The sequence below is a fragment of the Lepisosteus platostomus genome, chromosome 12 (genome assembly GCF_059453375.1).
Source record: "Lepisosteus platostomus isolate fLepPlt1 chromosome 12, fLepPlt1.hap1, whole genome shotgun sequence".
Taxonomy (NCBI): domain Eukaryota; kingdom Metazoa; phylum Chordata; class Actinopteri; order Semionotiformes; family Lepisosteidae; genus Lepisosteus; species Lepisosteus platostomus.
In genome coordinates, this window is record NC_142622.1 from 37,854,350 (window position 1) to 37,872,772 (window position 18,423).

An 18,423-nucleotide genomic window follows, 5' to 3' on the forward strand; every position below is an offset into this window, starting at 1 on the left:
CTATACTCATGGTTATAGATTTATTAAATATTATTATTCCCAATGTGAACATACAGTATGCCTGACCAGACAAACATTGTAGGAAAAAAAAATAATAGTCTTAACAGTAGATGTTGTTTATGCTTTCCTCTACCTCTTTATGCTTAGAGCTAAAAACAACTTGAAAATTAAGTTGAAAATGTTCATAGGTCACAGAGCTGAGAACTTTAAAAATAATGTATCTATGAACTGTGTCTAGTTCCACCAAAGTTCATTCTCACTGTAAAAACAATAGACTCTGGTCCGGCCACACAGCTTAGAAGTTAAACGTTTAAGAGTGATACAGCTATCTTTTTGTTTTGTAAGAGTACCCTAAACAAAGCAGCCAATCTTCCTTTCTGTTTAAGAATAAAAAACACAAGGCATTCTTAAATTCTTTTCAGATTCTTATGTTTCCGCATTCATAATTCATCAAGCGGATTGTAACACTAGACGTTTGCTGTAATCATATTAAAAGGGGGGACTTCCTGTGACACATAATAATGCTTGGAATTTTTGCATGCCTCATTTGTTTTTAGATACCATAATACAGCTAATAAAAATACAAAGTTATTCAAATGTTCCTATGTTGGCTGCCAAGATAGCAGGGGAGTCTTCTCTATATCAATACAAGAAAAGTGTAAATTAAGAACTACGAACACACTGAAGACATTCAGAAGAGAAATGTGCTTTGTTGTGATGTATGAGCCCTGACATGCGTGTCCAGTCTGCTTCGTTTATTATACACAAGTGGCTGCAAAAGTAATTGCATCAGGAACAAGGGAAGTAATCAAATCCAGACTTGTTAATTCTGATGGTAGCACAGCATTCTTAGCACTGTCTTCACATTCAGCTACATTTATCTGCCTTGAGTGCAGATAGTTCCTGAATTAATCAATTTCATTCTTAAATGGTATACTTCATGAGATTAATGCAGCTAATAAAGGGATATGTTTTGAAAAAGGGGAGTAAGCAGTGATAGATTGGTCAAGAACAGGTGCAACAGGGAAGGAACTAAGCCGCAAGCCACTCATAAAGTCTAGAATGTTCCTTAAGTATTTTTCAGACTCATTTTTTACCCGCAGCTAAGCCTAGTGTGACGAGTTTCTTCCTCAGAAAACATAACGGTTGCACAGTGGTACCTGAGAGCTTAAAAACTTGGGATTTTCAGTTCTGTCTTGAATTTCTGTCATGGATTCACGTACCTCCACAGACATTAAAAGAGAGCGAATTTTTTTCAGCTCCCTTGCTGAGGAACAGTCATGGTGTGTCAATACTCTTCTAGTTTTGGGAGGTTACCTTAAAACAGTTTCAGCAAATTTAGCTTAAGCTAAATATACAAAATAAAAACAAAGAAACACAATACAATATGACAACAATCACACACAAAAATGAGTGATGATATGATTTGTCAGTTAGGCTAGAGGTTCCCGATTCTGGTCTTGTAGTACACTTGTGTATGACGGTTTTTGTTTCATCTAGGCTGTTAATCACCCGTAATGGATTTGCTTGCTTTTTTTAGTCTTTTTGTCTGCACTCAGGTCAATATCTGTACAGGGGTTCTTGGGATCCTGGAGAATCCACGTGCCTTCTTGTTTTTACTCCATCCCACTTCCTAATCACAGACTAATTTATTTAAATGTTCTATTTGAGGAAATTTTAAATATTTGCTTCCTGGACCATGATTGAAAAAGACTGAGTTAGACTATTCAGTCATAAAGGACAATTACAAAAAAAAACTGCCATAAGGAAATAATCTCTTTGCAGTGGTCTTGAAACCGAAACCCAGTTTGTGAAATTCAAACACACAATTGAGTACTGAAGAATAACAAAACATAGGCAATAGTCTTACACACATACTGTAATAGATAGGTAGAAATGAAAGAAAGTGATAGATTTAATCTACTCCTGGAGTTAAACAGCTTCAGGGGAGAAAATAGAGCTCTTTTATATAGGGGATTGGTTGACATTGACATTTAATTGGTTAAATTTAAGTTATTCTTCCTATTGTTAAGGGCATACCCAAGCATTTACACAATGCTTACCATAGTAACAAACATGCAGAATGTGTTACCAAGACAAGAAATGAAATTACTAACAATGCATAGGGTATTTTGTAAATAATGATACATTTCCTGATTACTTGGTTATTAATAACCTGTCACTTTATTTCACACTTTTCCAGAATACTAAGAGAAAGAGAATAAAATATCTCCTTTTACTTTAACTCCTTTTCAGATTCACAACGTGCTGAACAGTAGCACATACAATATACAACAGAAGCAAAATGAAAAATAAAAAAGTATATCAAAGTGGTCTAGAGAAAACAATTCTAGAGTAAGGCTAGATTTACACATCATAATCTGAAGATATTTAAAGATATTTCTTTAAGCAAAGTTTGAAAGTGCTGTTAGTCTCAGAGCTTCTAACAGACTTTGGCAGTGAGTTCCATCGAGTTCCATTTCCATGGTGTGCTGCATACAAAAATGGTCTGTCACTCAACGTGGATCCTGGTGTTTGCTTGAGTAAAAAGGCCAAAATCAGTGGATCTAAAGCTGAGAGCTGAACTATACTCACACAATACATCTTTAAGAAAATACGGAGCAAGACTATTCAGTGTCTTATAAATGAAATTTTTGCAGTCTTCCATCACATTGTACAAGAACCTTGGCAACAGCCTGTCTTTTTTAAACTGCACAGATTCTCACAGGAATCTCTACAGTCTGAACCCTTGAAAGGAGAACACCTGTAGCACACACGTCTGCACTCAGATGGGGAGCTTAACGATGTTCAGTCTCTGTCTACAGCCATGACCTTCTGGCTACTAGGTGACTACTCCTCCTCTCAAGCTGAGTGTTGCACATACTGAACAAATTAACTGATCACAGGATTCCACTCCTCTGCTCGAGCCGCACAACCCAGCAAGCTCAAGCCAAGCTCTCTGGATTATTTGTGACATGAATGATAGCAGGAAATGACTTCCTGCACAGCTATGGAAAGTATGTTTTCTTGTCATTTTGTTGGATTAATTATATAAAAAAACAATAATAAAAGTAGCTTTTCAGCATGAGTTGTTCTGATGATACCATTAAAAACTGTTAATGGTCTACAAGTACAGTATATGTTCAAATACAGTGTGTTGTGTTAGTTTGAATACCACATATAACAGTACTTAAATATAGTACTAGTAGTAATTGACCATAGTATAGTATAGTCAATTTGTATCTTAAACGTTAAAGTAACACATTAATGACATTTTAGTCTCAAACAATAAAAAACGATTTTGGATTCAATTGTATTTATTTGGAATTTATGATCACATTTGCTAAATATTAGCTGATTTTAGCTCATAGAGGTTGTAGTTTGCTGTATGAAGTAACTGGTGAAAAACAAGAGCATCAGTGGAAAATGAGAGGAAGTCTCCTGAAACTTCAGGACACATCATGTACAAGGTTAATTAGAAACATTATGGGACACAGAAAATGGAAAATATTCAGATGCTATGCAGTCTATTTTATCCAGTGTCCTGGTTTAATTCCACTTTAGCGCTACAGTACCTACATTTCTCTCTCATTTAACCTGGTGCTAATCTTTAATACCGGACGAGGGGATCCTTTTTCATTAAATGTACAATACAAAATGTAAATTATTATTACTGTTGTTATTTCACTGAAACAGCTGTAGTAGACTGCCCATGGCAGAGCAAAGAGGAAAAGTTATAGTTACAGTAGATCAGATTATTACAAAAAAACTCTGAGAATAACGTAGGGTTGTGTGAGAGGAATGCTGACATGATCATGAAGAACTCTCAGCTGAGGGAGATGGCTGGGCTCACACTGATTAATGACTTGCAGATGAAAAAAGGGGAAATTAGAACCCTGTATAAGCCGATGTTTTCTGAATTCTCAAACAAAAGAGCTCTTCTTGTGTGTCCTTTAAAATAAAAGGAATACAGATTTTTTTAGTTCATGGGCAATCTGAGGATGGATTGGCTTACCACAAAGTCCAAAGCTAAGAAGTTGCCTGTTGACCTTAAAGCCTGAAGGGGGCTGTGACAACAAGTCGGGACAAAAATGTGGTCCAACTCCAGAAACAAAGTAGAGGGAGGAGCTGAAGAAGACAAGGTCCTGTCTAGACACATATAAAATATAGGAGGGCTTTGGATCAAGGTAAGTTTCTGAGGCAAACAAAGCCAATTTTTTAACACATAATATTGTTAATTTATAGATATTATCAGTGACAAGACGGATCTAGTTTAAAGCTCTTTTCCTGAACATACTAGAGAATAAGAATAATTGAAGTCTCAGAAAATCAATTGCTAATTTATGCTATACAGTATTTGCCAATATCAAACATGTATACCATTGACTGTCAGATACAGTAACTTAAGTATTGTAACAGAATCATTGTATAGGTACTGTGATGTGAAGGACCTGTGTACATGAAAACCATAGTTCCTCTATTATAAGAGAAGTGCTACTAAGCTTAGGAAGAATTAACCTGATGTTTCAGCCCTTCCAACCCTGGGTTTGGTCCTTAACTTTGGCTGTTCTACTTTCCCTTGAGTTATTTGAATAGTCTAAATCCTATTTAATTTTATTCAGTGGATACTGTTTGTCCAAAGGTTGGGAAATTTCCAACAGTTTGGCACAATAACCGTTGATGATGATAACTTTCCGTTTATAACCCAAATAGAGTTTATTTGGGTTCTAGAGTATATTTGGGCTCTTCTTTACCAATAGAAGTTTATCTCACCCAAGACTTTACCGATCGACTACAACGGGAGTAGATGCTCTCAGATCTGTTTCAGTTTTCTTTTATAGGTATGGTACAACCATCACTGATTTCTCCAACAGCCCTGTGTGGAATGTGCACAGACAAATGTTCCGTCATCTGTAGTGACCTCATTCAACGGTCTGACTTGAGCTCATCGCTCCCGATTCCTCCACTTCGTCACACTATCAAGGACTTACTTTTACATTAAGCTCATCCCATAGGCAGTATTCTTTGTGATCTCACCAAGGTTAGATCACTCACAAAAACAGAACACAGTCTAGACAATTCATGATTGCTTCATAAAAGCTTTATTGTAAGATGTGTATACATACTGTTGTAGGGATGAGTGTAAAACTGACATTTCACTGTTTAAGCAGAGATGTACTGTCTATTCTTCACTTTGACATTGCATGGCACTGAAAAAGAGAGGTTATGAGCGCAGATTTTGTAGGTAAGAAAACAAACTTGTCTCCTTTTCACAAAATAAAGCTTTGCAAAGAGTCTTCCTAAGGCTTTAACACGAGTTCAAGGTGGACGGATTGATTAGATAATTCTGTTGAGTGTGATTCAATCCATAAAAGAGAAAATTAAAACATGACATAAGCAATATCATGGACAATGAATCAAACAAAGAAATTCCCTTATCTAGAAGAAGCAACACATCTGTAGATATCTTTTTTTTTACCATGCATGGCTTATTTTCTCTTAAATTACAATTCACAGAATAACACTGCTATTTAGCCTATATTACACTATACTACACAAAAAAAAAACAAAAAAAACTTGTAGCATGACATTTACACAATTTTACAGCATTTGTCCTTCCGTATTTGTTTCAAAATACTTTTCCATTATAATTTTACATTGTCGTTTTTTTACATTTCTCAGCTTTCAAGTGAGAGAAACTGAAAACAGCGATTCTATTATTTTTAAAAGAAATTCATGCTACAAATGGAAGATAAGGTGCTAGACAGTAACTACTGACAGTAACTACTGCTATTTACTAAATCTGTAACTCTTCTCCTACCGTACATGAAGAGGAGAACATACCATAGTGCCTTGGTTAGAGTAGGTAATGTGTCCAAGTAACATGGGCATTGTGCTTTGAACTGTAATAGTATGAGAAGCTGTTTACTAAGACGTTGTTACTTACATCAGTAAAAATCTGAAAGGCTATGTTAAGATTTAATATCTTGTTCTAAACAACAAAAAGGAACAGAATACTTTAGTGAATGCCAATTGTTTAAAAAAATTCAAGATGTTGTCTGTCCTGTGGAAAATATTCTAATGTTCTAAATTGTGGGTCGTGTACAGTATATTATTTTTGAATTGTTACTGAAAATAGCAGCTGCCCAATTATTATTCCATAGCCATTATATTACATGATATTACATCCACATTTGTTTCCTAAACAACACATTTCAGACACTTCTTTTAGAAAGGCACAGAAAAATTTGAAGCCCATCAATACGTCATTACATGTCAAAAAGCTACTTCTTTTTCCTTGAAATAGTGGTGATATCCAGCATCTTACAATCTTGCAATGGCTGCATAAGGGGAGTAAAGTGTGGAATCTCCACATTTTCTCCTGATATTCACACGATAAAATCCTAAGGACTAGAGGTTCTCCTTACAGCTAAGTTTTTTATACTGCTCTCCAAGAGAGCCACCTCATAAAATGGAACACAAAGTTCTAACAAACATCCTGTTTGTAGCATGAGTTACATCTCTGTTATTCCAAAACACAAAACTTTTCTTTTCCTGGATTACATTTTCCACAGTCAAAGAGTCTGGAGAATTTACTAAAAGGATGTGCAACGCTAATGAACCTTCCCTCTTGTATTTCTTCAATACATAACACATTCTAGAGGTACACTGTTTCTGGTACAATGTCTCAGAGGCAGGAGTACAAATAATATCAGGCTGTCATTTTAAAAGATAATGTGTAATATCACGTTTTCAAAAAACTGAAAGAAACAGAAACAAAAGATTTTAACAGAGGATGACAAATTCTTAACGGGTTTTGTAGCTGCAGTCCTGTTCTGACTATGCAGTATATGGATGTAAAAAGCATTGTCAGTGTTAAGAGCACATAGCTCAGCAGTCTTATCTCTTTGAATACATGATCAGGAGAAGAACAATACAGGATATTGAATATGCATGTCATTGTATTATCCAGAAAGGGGCCACTTTTGCATCACGTTATTTGGCTTCTATTAGAGTTTAATATAAATGGCGTAAAACACTTTTTTTAAAGGAAACAACCTGGATACGATAAGAAATCATGCAGCTATCATAAGACTATCCATCTTATAAACAGTAATCTTAATCATACTCTGCCTTTTTTAGAAAAGAGGAGATGGTGAAAAGAAGAATGCAAAATGAAGCCCCATGCTGCAGAAAAATGACACTTGGAGAAACAGATACACAATAATCTCTTTTCAACCTTGTCTATTTATATTTGTGCTTTTACAATTCTTACATCCATTTCTTACACAATGTTGTAAATAATTTTGATTTGCCCATCTGGACAATCAAATTTAATGTGAAGTAAACCCGATAAAACCTTCCTTTTTTACCCCTCTCCTTTATTGACTTCTACTATACATCTTCACTGTCCTTCTGCTCAGACTTCCCTCTCTTCACACAACATATTATTTTTTTTCTCCATAAAACCATCTATATTTAACTTAAACTCAACAATCACCATTGCCTCGTACGCAAAGCCAACATTATCTCTTCTTCTAGCTTGATAAAACTGCAATTTCACTTTAGCTTTTAATAGCCAAGATGCATTCTGACATTTTTGTTTGTAACAGACACGTTTGAAAACTTCATTTGAACTTTAATGAGTATAACAATACCTCTATGCCTTTGAAGTGTAAACATCATTTTTATATGATTTTTACTTTCATTTATCCTTCTCATTTCTCTCTCTTTACAGAGATGATGGAATAAATTACTTCTGAAAGGTCTGCAAACCTGGTAGTTACTACACCCTCTGTTCTACTGTCCTGTAGAGTTCTATTGTGGCTGTTCCTCAAGGTTAGCATGACACTGCTAAGATAGAAGATAATGGATTTAATAAAAAAAACACTTTGTACTGATATTTTATTATGACAATCACTACAGATAATTCCATATTGAATGTTAAATTCTAACTGTGTTATACAGTTGTAAACCATTGCTGGCAATGGAAGAATACCCATTTTTAGAGAAGTCTTTCAGATACTGGATCCTCCTTAATTAGTTTAAAATTACATTCTTACTACAAAATCTTCACAATTCTCCACATTCAAAATGTATTTTCTTTTCAGATAAATCTTTGCTTTCTAGCATACCCACATTCAAAGTATCACCTGTCAATAGCTGAAACATTAATTTACTACAGTATGCTACAGTACTGTATGAGTAATACTATAAAATCGCAACCTGAAGTTAAGTGATCACTAATTATATCATGTTCTTTCTTGTCAAGATGCAGAACCATTCTCTTTTTAATTGCAGTGTGTTATGGGCTACTACTTTTCTACACTGTTACAAAATAAATAAGATTTAAAAACATACAAAGAGATTTGTATTAAAACTTTCAAGGTGTTAATTTCAAGATATCAAGTTTGTGAGCTTTTGACAGTCACTGTAATACAGTAATTTTAGTTCAGGCTCAAAACCACAATGGATCTAAGCCTTTTACTACAAGAAATATTTCTCCTCTTTAAATATATAAGCTCCCTCCATATTTTACTTACAAAGGAGTCTTTTATTGTAGTATCAAGTAAAGAAGTCAGGTTGAACACTGTGCTTTTGTCTATCCTGTGCCTTAGTCTCGATGCTTGCTTTATGCTGCAAACCTTAAATTTAAAAATAAACAGTAGACTGCAACCCAACAAGCATGAGTGCTAACCTAGCTTGGGGAAAGGGTGCTCTTCACACTGACAAGGCAAACATTACAATTACATGAGTGGTCAACAAACTCAGCTTATATGGGAGCAATTAACACAACAATGGGGGTTTTATACTTCCCATATCAGCTTAAGCAAACAACAACAAAAAAGAAGCCATATGTTTTCAACCTATAAAGTACTCAAACACAATCCTGATGTATGCAGCTGTCAAGTGTTCTAGTGCTGAGCTGTAACACACTTTTTATTTTTTTTATTTTTCCAAATAATGTTGTCCCACAACAATAGCATGAGCTCCAAAGTGATCAAATGCTAGGTGGTATGGTTCGCACTCAGCTGAAAGGCATTTCCACAGCAACGGTTGGCCCAGGTGCTCTTTGTGTTTCTGGCCCGAGCTATTGACGGCTCTTCACACCTGCATTTCCGAGGTGCTAATTAGTCCCAGTGCCTTGGCCTCCTCTGGTGTCAGGCCACTCTTTAGTGTTCTTCTCACTATGGAAAATGAAAACAAAAGGTTAGGGTCTTAGCAAGCCAAAAACAGATCTCTAAACTGGATCCTGCCTGAAAAAAATGTTAGATTTTTTAGAACAAAGTCAACAGGACTCTTAATTTATCACACATTCACCTTTCTGAAGCTGAGTTTACTCCCATTCAACAGCTCCAATAGGGTTCCAATAGCTCAGCAGTGTTCTGTGAATTTTATTACACCAGCTCTCAGTTTCATAGTAGGTCTAATTATTTACTTAACAGCTCAATTATGTTCTAACCTGGCTCTAAGGTGTTTTACAGGTAACTGTACCTATAGTGAGGTGAATAGTTTTACTGATCAACTGTAAAAGAGCTTAAGAAAACATCCTAGATATACTGTATTTCTAAAAAATAATTAAGCTACTCTCATCTCCACCTCTCCCTTTTACATGATTTTATCAAGAATAAACAGCAATGATGGGTGGCACGGCAGTGTAGTTAGCACTGCTGCTTCGCAGTGCTGGTGCCCTAGGTTCAATTTTGGACCTGGGCTGCTATCTGCATGGAGTTTGTATTCCTCCTTGTGTGTGATGGTATTTTCTGGGTGCTCTGGTTTCCTCCCACAATCTAAAGACATACTGGTAGTTTAACTGAATCCTGGGAAAATTGGCCCTGGTATGGGTGTGTGCACATCTGTGTGTCTGCCCTGTGATGGACTGGTGTCCCGTCCAGGGTATATCCTGCCTTGTGCCTGTTGCTTGCCTGTTCCTTAATGGGATAGGCTCTGGCTCTCCTGCTACCCTGAACTGGATGAAGCAGTAAGAAAATGGATGGATTAAATAGCAATGACAGTACATTTGATAACGTTTTAAATTTTATCACTGAGAGTGAATTCCTGTTTACTTAAATACTTTGAGCTATTCTAGTGCTTCAGAATCTAAATACGAAGAGGACATCCTTGTGCAAAAAGCATCCCTTGACAATCATAAGTTCTTGAAATCTGGCCGGACAGAATCAGGCCAGCATCCAATTGCTTTTAAATGGTTTTGTGGAAAAATATCTGGTTCATAAACTGGCAAAACATCAGACCCATAATATCTTTTTTTAAAGCTTCAGACTGAATTTTAGAATCTAATGAAAGCTAGAAAAGACCAAATTTCTTTTGAGATTGTGATTTATATCCCCAGTTCTAGCTAAAGTATGGTTTAAATAAAACTCATAATGTAGACTACATTTCACTGAAAGAAAACAAAATGAAAACCGAAATGCGCTTCAATACGAGAGTAAGAGTTTTCAGCAGAAATTGTTCTTAAGTCAATTTTCCCAGTGATGTTTTAGTGTTGCTAGGTTCCAAATGTTGACACTGTGGAGAATCCTAGGTGATTAGCTGACAAACAAATTGGGTCTCCTATGTTATTAACCTACTGTAGGTGTAGGTTAATCAATCAGTATTGTGTGTATCAAAATTAGAATTGTTAAAACCTACAAGACAACATTTCTGACCTTATTTATTTTCCTACTCTTATGTGTTTTATACCGAGGTGGGGGGGGACTCTGATAGTGGCAGGCAAGAGTTTCATACTGTAGCTAGGTTATTTAAACACAGGTAGTCCGATGATTTATATCTGGATCTAAGTAAAAGCATCAGTTAAAAAAGCAGATGTTTTCTATTTTCTTTTTTAAATTTAGAATTGCCAGTTATTTTGTGATATGTACCATACCTGCCCAATTTGGAATCACCAATTGTTTTTGTTTTTCACTTCTTGGCTCACAGTGATAAACTCTGCAACCCCCGACATGAGGAGAAAAAGTGTAGACAGACTACTCCAAACCGCACAGGTTATTGACCTTTGTCCTTTAAGACATCACAGGCTATACAGCCATGTACAGGAGGTTCAGAGACAACTGGAGGAGAGGTGAAAACAGCCAACAGCACTGCAAGGCTGCAGGTGCCTGAGAAGATGGAGGGGTTTCTGAGGCTTTCATTTTTGAGTAGGCTGAAGAGAAACAGTTCTCTCAGTTTGTAAATCCTTCAGCATATTGCATGAAACGTGTGAAAAATGCCAAGACTCTACATATGAAAGGGCCATGCCTTAACCAGGGAGAAAACAATACAATGTCCAACTACTCACCAAGGCAAGAAGGAAAAATCTTACATATCAGTGTATGTTGCATTTTGCAGTCAAGGGTGTTTTTTACTTCGTTTAAAAAAACAGAAGACTTTTTCCACATATTTTACCCTGCTGGCTTGTTAAATCCCAGGAACACTATTCATTGGAGAAGTCTGTTAATGCTTGCAACACATGGCAAGACAGACTGGTCAGGAATTGTCAAATACATTCATTGTTTTTTTAGTCCGAGATCTAAATCCTATTGTTTATCAAAAACCCACCTGAACAGTAACTTATGTTTGGATATATAACTAATATCTTATATTTAAATACACGGACAACACAGCGGTGCATTGGTTAGCATCTCTGTCGTGCGGCTCTGAGGCTAGGGGGTGCTACCTCTGTGGAGTTTGTACTGTATGTTCTCGCTGTGTTCCTCTGGGATTCCTCCAGGTTCTCCGGTTTGCTCCAGCAGTCAAAGAGCACGCTGGTAGTTTAAAAAACTGGCCCCAAGTGTGAGTGTGTGCATGCACAGTATGTGTCTGTGTGTGTGTGTCTAAGCTTCAATAGACAGGCCTTTCCCTCAAGGCCATTTCTAGTCTTGCACCCATTGCTTGCCAGAACAGGCACTGGCTCCCTCACTGCCCTGAATTGGAAGAACTGGTTAGGAAATGGATGGATTGATTTAAATACACCTAGGCGGCCAGTTGGCTCATACTCAATCCATATGGGTCTTCAGTGGAGTTGTTCTGTGAAATTAAGACCATATGATCATAAATAAGGTTACGAATAAGGGTGGGGGGTTTGATCCATATTGCTCATTTGATCGCTATTAACATGCCAGTCTCAGATTGTCATACAGTCACTTCTTGAGGTTCCTGAAACAGCCAACTTCAACAGTATCACCTGCTACTTTGTTGAAAGTATTCCTTGCACTTCTCTTTAATTCTGCTCTTTAATGCAGCTCTTTAATTTGAACTTGTCAGCACAAGATCTTATCTCATATTTGGGCTTAGTCTATAATAGGTGCTTTTCACATTAAGTTCGTCGCTCTTACATTAAAAGCACTTCCCAGCTAAAGACACTTATGCAGAAGCACAATGTCTAAAGTAATAAAACAGGCTGTTAATGTATCTTGATTTATTCAGAATTAAAAACTGTCATGCAAAATTTGACACTTTAAATGAGGCTTCACAATTGGGGAATTTTACAAGAATATCTGTTACAGAATTCCAAAATTGCGAGTAATGAAACTTGACCTACAGGACTTCCTATTTGCACGCGATCTCTTTCTCTCTCTAGGCACAGCACGTTGACTTGGCACTTGGGTCGCAGACTTCACAATCCGCTCCATGATCTCGTCTGCTGCATCATCCGTTGCATTGGGTGAGTCATCATTTGCTGTATTCCAGGATCCAACGCGGCCTACAAAATAAATTCCTGAATCCTGGGCACATTGAATTTGTAGGACCATACTGGAGAACAGACGTACAGTAGTTTCTATGGCATAGCTGCAAAAGGAATATCAGTTTCACTACAAGAAAGAACTAGTCTTTCTTCTGTGTCAATAGTTTGGCATTGCTTGTGATAAGATTGATTACATGTGATCTTTACGATTGTTCTAGTAATGAAAATGAAAGATGTTAATTATTTTCAGTGCTTTACAGTATGTGACCTTAATAAGAAGTGATATTCTGTAGCAATTTACATTTGGGAGAGGATCAAGTATAAAAATCTAAATCAAAGATGCTGCATCTATGCTGAAAACATTAATAAAAACTGCACTGAAGAAGTTATTTGTTCAACGTTCCAAAAAAGCTTTCAAACAAGGAGATAAAGTATTTAAGTATTCATTTAAAGCCCTGTGACCTTCAATCCAGTTGTTTTATTTTTAAAATTTTATTCTGGAAATGCATAACAATATCAGTTGTTAATAGAAACGGATGTGAATATTGGCTGTTTTTGGAATCAAAAATATTCCTCTTGGAATTTTTCATTGCTTCCAAACTGTTCTTTGTTCTTTAATTCAAATGATCAGCAATAATGTGGAAAAAAGGTGTAGTACTAGTAATAACAAGCTAACATCATCACTTAAGCTATAATGTAAAGGTATAATATAAAGCTTTAATATTATTAAAAACAAATTCTGTTCTTTTAGGTGAAAATATCCATTATCTGAGAAAAGTAAAAATTATAACATTAAAGCTGATTTTGTTTTCTCACTGGTCCAAGCACTAGCATGTAACACATAAACAATTTCACAAAGAAACAGAAGAAATAATTAACTGCATGTGTGGCTTAAAAAATGTCATTTAATTACATTGGGGAAACAGATCTAACCCAAACCTTTTTGGGATACGAGCCTAATCCTTCATTAGAAGAATCCCAATACATTAATTATCCTATGATTTTAGAGCACAGGACTACAAGCACTCTACAAGGCAGGACTACACCTTGACTGGGACAATTTCAAGACACAAGTCACACAGGAACACTTAATTTTGCATTTTTGGTAACACTTAATGTAACTGACTGCAAAGTCTTGATGAAATCTGATTACATAATATATCACACCTGGCCTGTCTCAAGACTTCAGTTGACATGGAAACAACACACAGATAAAAATAATCAGCACTGGTCTGCAGTGTAGTGTGAGCAGTGTGAAGGTGCGCTTGTGAAGCCTGTCTTACCTCTGCTGGCTCGGGTTCGAGTGCGTACCCCCAGGACTACAGACGTGCTGCTCTCTCCACTCGTCACACTGCTCCTCAGCACGGCTTTCATGTTCTCGTGCTCAGCTGCGTCCTCGGCATACTGCAGGCCCTGTGGCTGGCTTGGGCTGCTGGCTGGGGCACTACAGAACTTCCCAGTCTGTCAACAACACACCACAGCAACATCATTTGCCAAACCCCGCTGTTAATTTTTGAAAAACAAAAACTATTGCATGCCTTGTAAAGGCCAAGATTAATCTGAATTCCCATCCTGGCAAACACAAAAGCATCAAAAGCATTACACACGTGATCTTTGTTCTCTCAGATTGTTTTACAATCCATCCATTCAGAACAATTACTAGATTAGTCTGCAATAAAATCTGATATTTTTCAGGACTCTTTCCTACTTCATTATCATTGTGTTACGAACATACACATTTTATGCAATATTAAAGATAGATGTCACACATTAATTGGTTACATACAGAATTTTCTTTAATGTCTTAGATCATCTACAGCATGTTTTAAATGGGGAAAACAGATTTCTTTTTAAGAAGCACTTTTATTTAAACAAGTTTCAAAATAGGTTGTTTTAACTGTTAGTAAGAAGGTTCAGGGTCCTGAATGCATTAATTTAACGCAGTTTCATGGCTGATCTGTCCAGCAGCTTGAATTTCCAAAGAATCCAAAAATCCATTACAAACAAATTAATTTTCAATAGGTTTAGAAGATAGCAAAAGAGTACAAGACATAAGACTACAAAATCACCCAGATGATCACAATATCTTTTCACATAGGTATATGTCCATACAGGAAGATTTTTCCAAAAGAAGGAAAAAATATACATAGTGGTGTCTTAAGAAAACAAGTATTAATTTTTTTTAATGATTCATTTAATTAAGCCTGAAGGTTTGCCCTGTTAGAAGTAGGCCAATTCAAAAATATTATAGGACTATTAACCTCTTAGGAGATGGCATAGTGACTGGGTGCAGTGAGTGATTGAGATACTGAACTCATAAATGATGGATTGTGGGTTCAAGTCCCTGCTGCCGACACTGCTGTTGTAACCTTAAAGGAAATCGCTAAACAAAATAGAGGCTTAAATACACCTAACAATAGCTCAAAATATTTTCATTGTTTAGTTGTATGTTCCAGAACACTATCGTTATACCACAATTCCCATCTCAAAAATCAGTCCTACTGGTATAGCCTCCAGAGCCACAAAAGATGCCCTACTTTAGTAGAAGTACTGCTAATGACATATGCTTATGAATCGTGTACATAGCAATGTTAATGGACATACTAAATTGTTTACTGTTTGTTTGTATACTTTGGGATGGGAAAGACAGGACAAAAATGTTCTCATAAATGAGAAAAAGGGTCACATTTCTCATTCATAAATTCGATCAGGGTCCCTTGTTCCTTACTATTAAATACTGTATACCTAAGGCCCTCCCTTGTGGTTAGGCCTAAATTAGGTAAATACAACAAAAACAAAACACAACAAATTGATACTTGATACTCAGTTTCATGAACTGTATTCAGAAATGCCTCAGTGCTGTTAAACCACCTCAGAAGAAAAAAAAATGAAGAGATGGTGTTAAGCTTAACAGGGTAGTTGGGATCTGTTCAAATACGGAAGTGCGTGCCATTAAATAGTGACCTCACATTCGCTTTATTATACCACCTGGAGATCTAAGTAACACGCACTCATACCCCCTCAAAGCAAAGAAGTGGCCGATAAAGTTACTTAGACTTTACATACTAATTTTTATGCCTGAAAGCTATTGTTAAACATATCTCCTGAGCAGGGATCAAATGCTACCTAACAGGATTAAATTACTCAGCTAAAGCACTCTTTAATGGGAATCACCTGGATAAGCAATAGAAGACTGTTTATTTACCGGGCCTTTGGGTAAACAGCCACCTAATTCTAATTTTTGCTCATTCTAATATCATTAGTATAGCCCACAACTAGGGTAAGGGTAAGTATTTTTTCATAGCCAGGAAAACACAAACTGAACTTCAATGGACCAGTGGCAGCAGTCTAGACTCCTGTAATATGATTCGATGCCTTCATAATGATTTCTGGGTATGATAACACAATTTTCTCCAGTTGTTTGTGGAATGTGTTTAAAATCAGTCATAAAAAGTTCATGGACTCCTTTCAGTTAATTTTAAAAAAAGGAACTACATCTGATGTTTTCAAATGCAGATCATACATGGTGTGTGTTTCCTTGTTGCAATTTATTGGGCTACCCTGTTAGATTTTCAGGTTTTGTAGTCAGTAAACTGATATACTTAATTCCTTTTCAATTTCAATCCCTGAACCACCATAAACATCAATTACATGAGACAGAGCAAGTGCATTTTGAAAATTTGTTAAAAATTGTGTGTAGTAGTTTCATTGCACTATTTTTTTAAAACACCAGAAGAGAAAATGATAATAATTTCCCACTTATAAAGGTAACACTCTGAAAAGTATCAAATGTTGCAGGTATTTGGGGATTTAATTAAAATGATCACAGCAAACAAGTGTCCACTCGGTATGTGCCAAATGCAAAGAAAAGGAAAGCCAGAAGACAAAAAACATTGTGATGTTTCATCAGCTGTTAGAAATAAACACTTAGCACACAAACACGCAAAAAGCAATCCAGCTCAGACTGGTCCCCATGACAACCCTACCTCACTTTCCTCTTCATCATCAGTCTGGAGGAAACAGAGCAAAGAGGAAATGGAATGAAGATAGAAGAAGAAAGCATTAAAGACATAAAGCAAGTTACACAGCATGAAGCGGGAAAGGATGACAGACTATCCTAACTAATTCTAAAATGCAAGCAGACTTCATATGAGTATGTACAAATTGTGTGTCTTGTGTCATAAGAAGAGATTCATTTATTATAGATACGGTTTATTTTTCCTTTGCAACAGCATGCAGAGGTTTTCATATTCACACAGTGATTAAATAAGGGTTCTCTGAACTCAAACAAGGCTTTCGCCAAACCAAACAGGTTGTAAAGAATGAAATGTTTCTCTCAGATTAATAGGTTTTTATCATTACTTAAATAACTATTTGGCAGAGGAGAAAATATTTATATTTCAGAATGGCATTTTTTCTTAGATACAGTTTTTGGAATAAGCACTCTAATTCAAACCTCTGGTAGGTTGGTGATTTAATTATTCACGTACATGATAAATGCTGAGAATACACACCAAGAAAGAATTTTCCTTACATTATTCAACCCAGATTCTCACCTGGGTTTTTAACAACTCCATTCATTTCATAACGATAGGTCTCACAGTATAATGACCACAGAAAACCTCCTAGATTTCAAGCAGTAATTCCCTCAGAACACTGTATCCCTTGCACAGATTGCATATGCAGTTCTTGTTAATATACTTTTTCTTGCTGTCCTTTACTGAATTGATACACAGATCTGCTAAGTAAAAATGGTTTTCTCTCTATGTAACCTATTTAGAATCTATTGTTAACTTCATTTATTTTTTTATTCTTTAACAAAGCATGCTTATCACCACTAAGATATACAGTAGCATTCACTGTCATATTATAAGTTTAAACCCTGACTGCAATTCAGCCAAAGCACCAGGGTTTTCACCACTACTCTTGCAAGCAATAGAAAAGGCCATAAGATCTTGATCAAGGAGTCTTGATCTCATCTGAAGGACACCACCTCCTATAACACTTTGTCCCAAATCAGAATACAGTGGCATTGGTTGAGAAATTATGTTCCAGAGAAATGTCATCTGTTTTTCTACACACCTTACTGTTTTCTCAGATCTGACGAGTCAACAAATTCCTGTGACCAACAACAGAACACAGCTATTTCTAGACCTACTAATTTGATAGGTTTGACAGCTTTTTCATAGCCTATGGATCTATGTTATATCAAGCTGCATTTAGCACCATATTTTTAGTGGTGGGATAAATGTTTTTTAATAAAAATTCCAATGAGAAAACAAAGCAGATTTTGCATTTCTTTCTGGAAGGAATTGAGGAAGTTCATGAGGAGGTAGCTTTCAGTATGCGGGCCACATTTGTTCTCAATTATAAGCTATAATTATTAGCATTTTTTAGAAGAAAAACTGAATTGAAAGTGTAATTTGCAGGACTTAGTTTCAAAGAGAATTTGCAGGGATATTTTCATCCTCCCCGAGGAAACCTTAGCTTTTTTTAAATGAAAGTCCTTTGAAACTATCTTGAAAGTTGGCAAATTACTGGAGAACCTCTCGTTTTATTGAGGTGGATATGAAGCAGAGTTTGCTAAAGGGTTTCAATATTAAGAGAATTGTGTGTATGTGTGGTCCTGGTCTTAACAACATGGAGAAGCTGTCAGTCTTAGTTTAGTTAACTCTAGTGATCCCAATCATTCTACTCAATTACCAGTCTGTTCAATTAGATTTTGTTCACTGTTCGCTGAA

The 18,423-nt window shown here is 36.1% G+C and overlaps 1 protein-coding gene across 5 annotated transcripts in view; it reads right to left on the reverse strand.

Annotated features, from left to right (window-relative positions):
- Positions 1–5,079: 5,079 nt before the first annotated feature.
- fhod3a (formin homology 2 domain containing 3a) overlaps positions 5,080–18,423 on the reverse strand; it is a 244,989-nt gene continuing 231,645 nt past the window's right edge. For 4 of the 5 annotated variants that reach the window (XM_088601864.1, XM_088601869.1, XM_088601867.1 and 1 more), the window contains 4 exons: positions 16,669–16,692; positions 13,966–14,143; positions 12,539–12,700; positions 5,080–9,188 (listed from right to left, as the gene is read on the reverse strand). In XM_088601864.1, the coding sequence (XP_088457990.1) occupies positions 9,106–9,188; positions 12,539–12,700; positions 13,966–14,143; positions 16,669–16,692 (447 nt within the window). In that variant the 3' untranslated portion in view covers positions 5,080–9,105. The remainder of the gene's footprint in view (positions 9,189–12,538; positions 12,701–13,965; positions 14,144–16,668; positions 16,693–18,423) is intronic. The other variant, XM_088601865.1, reaches the window with a different exon arrangement.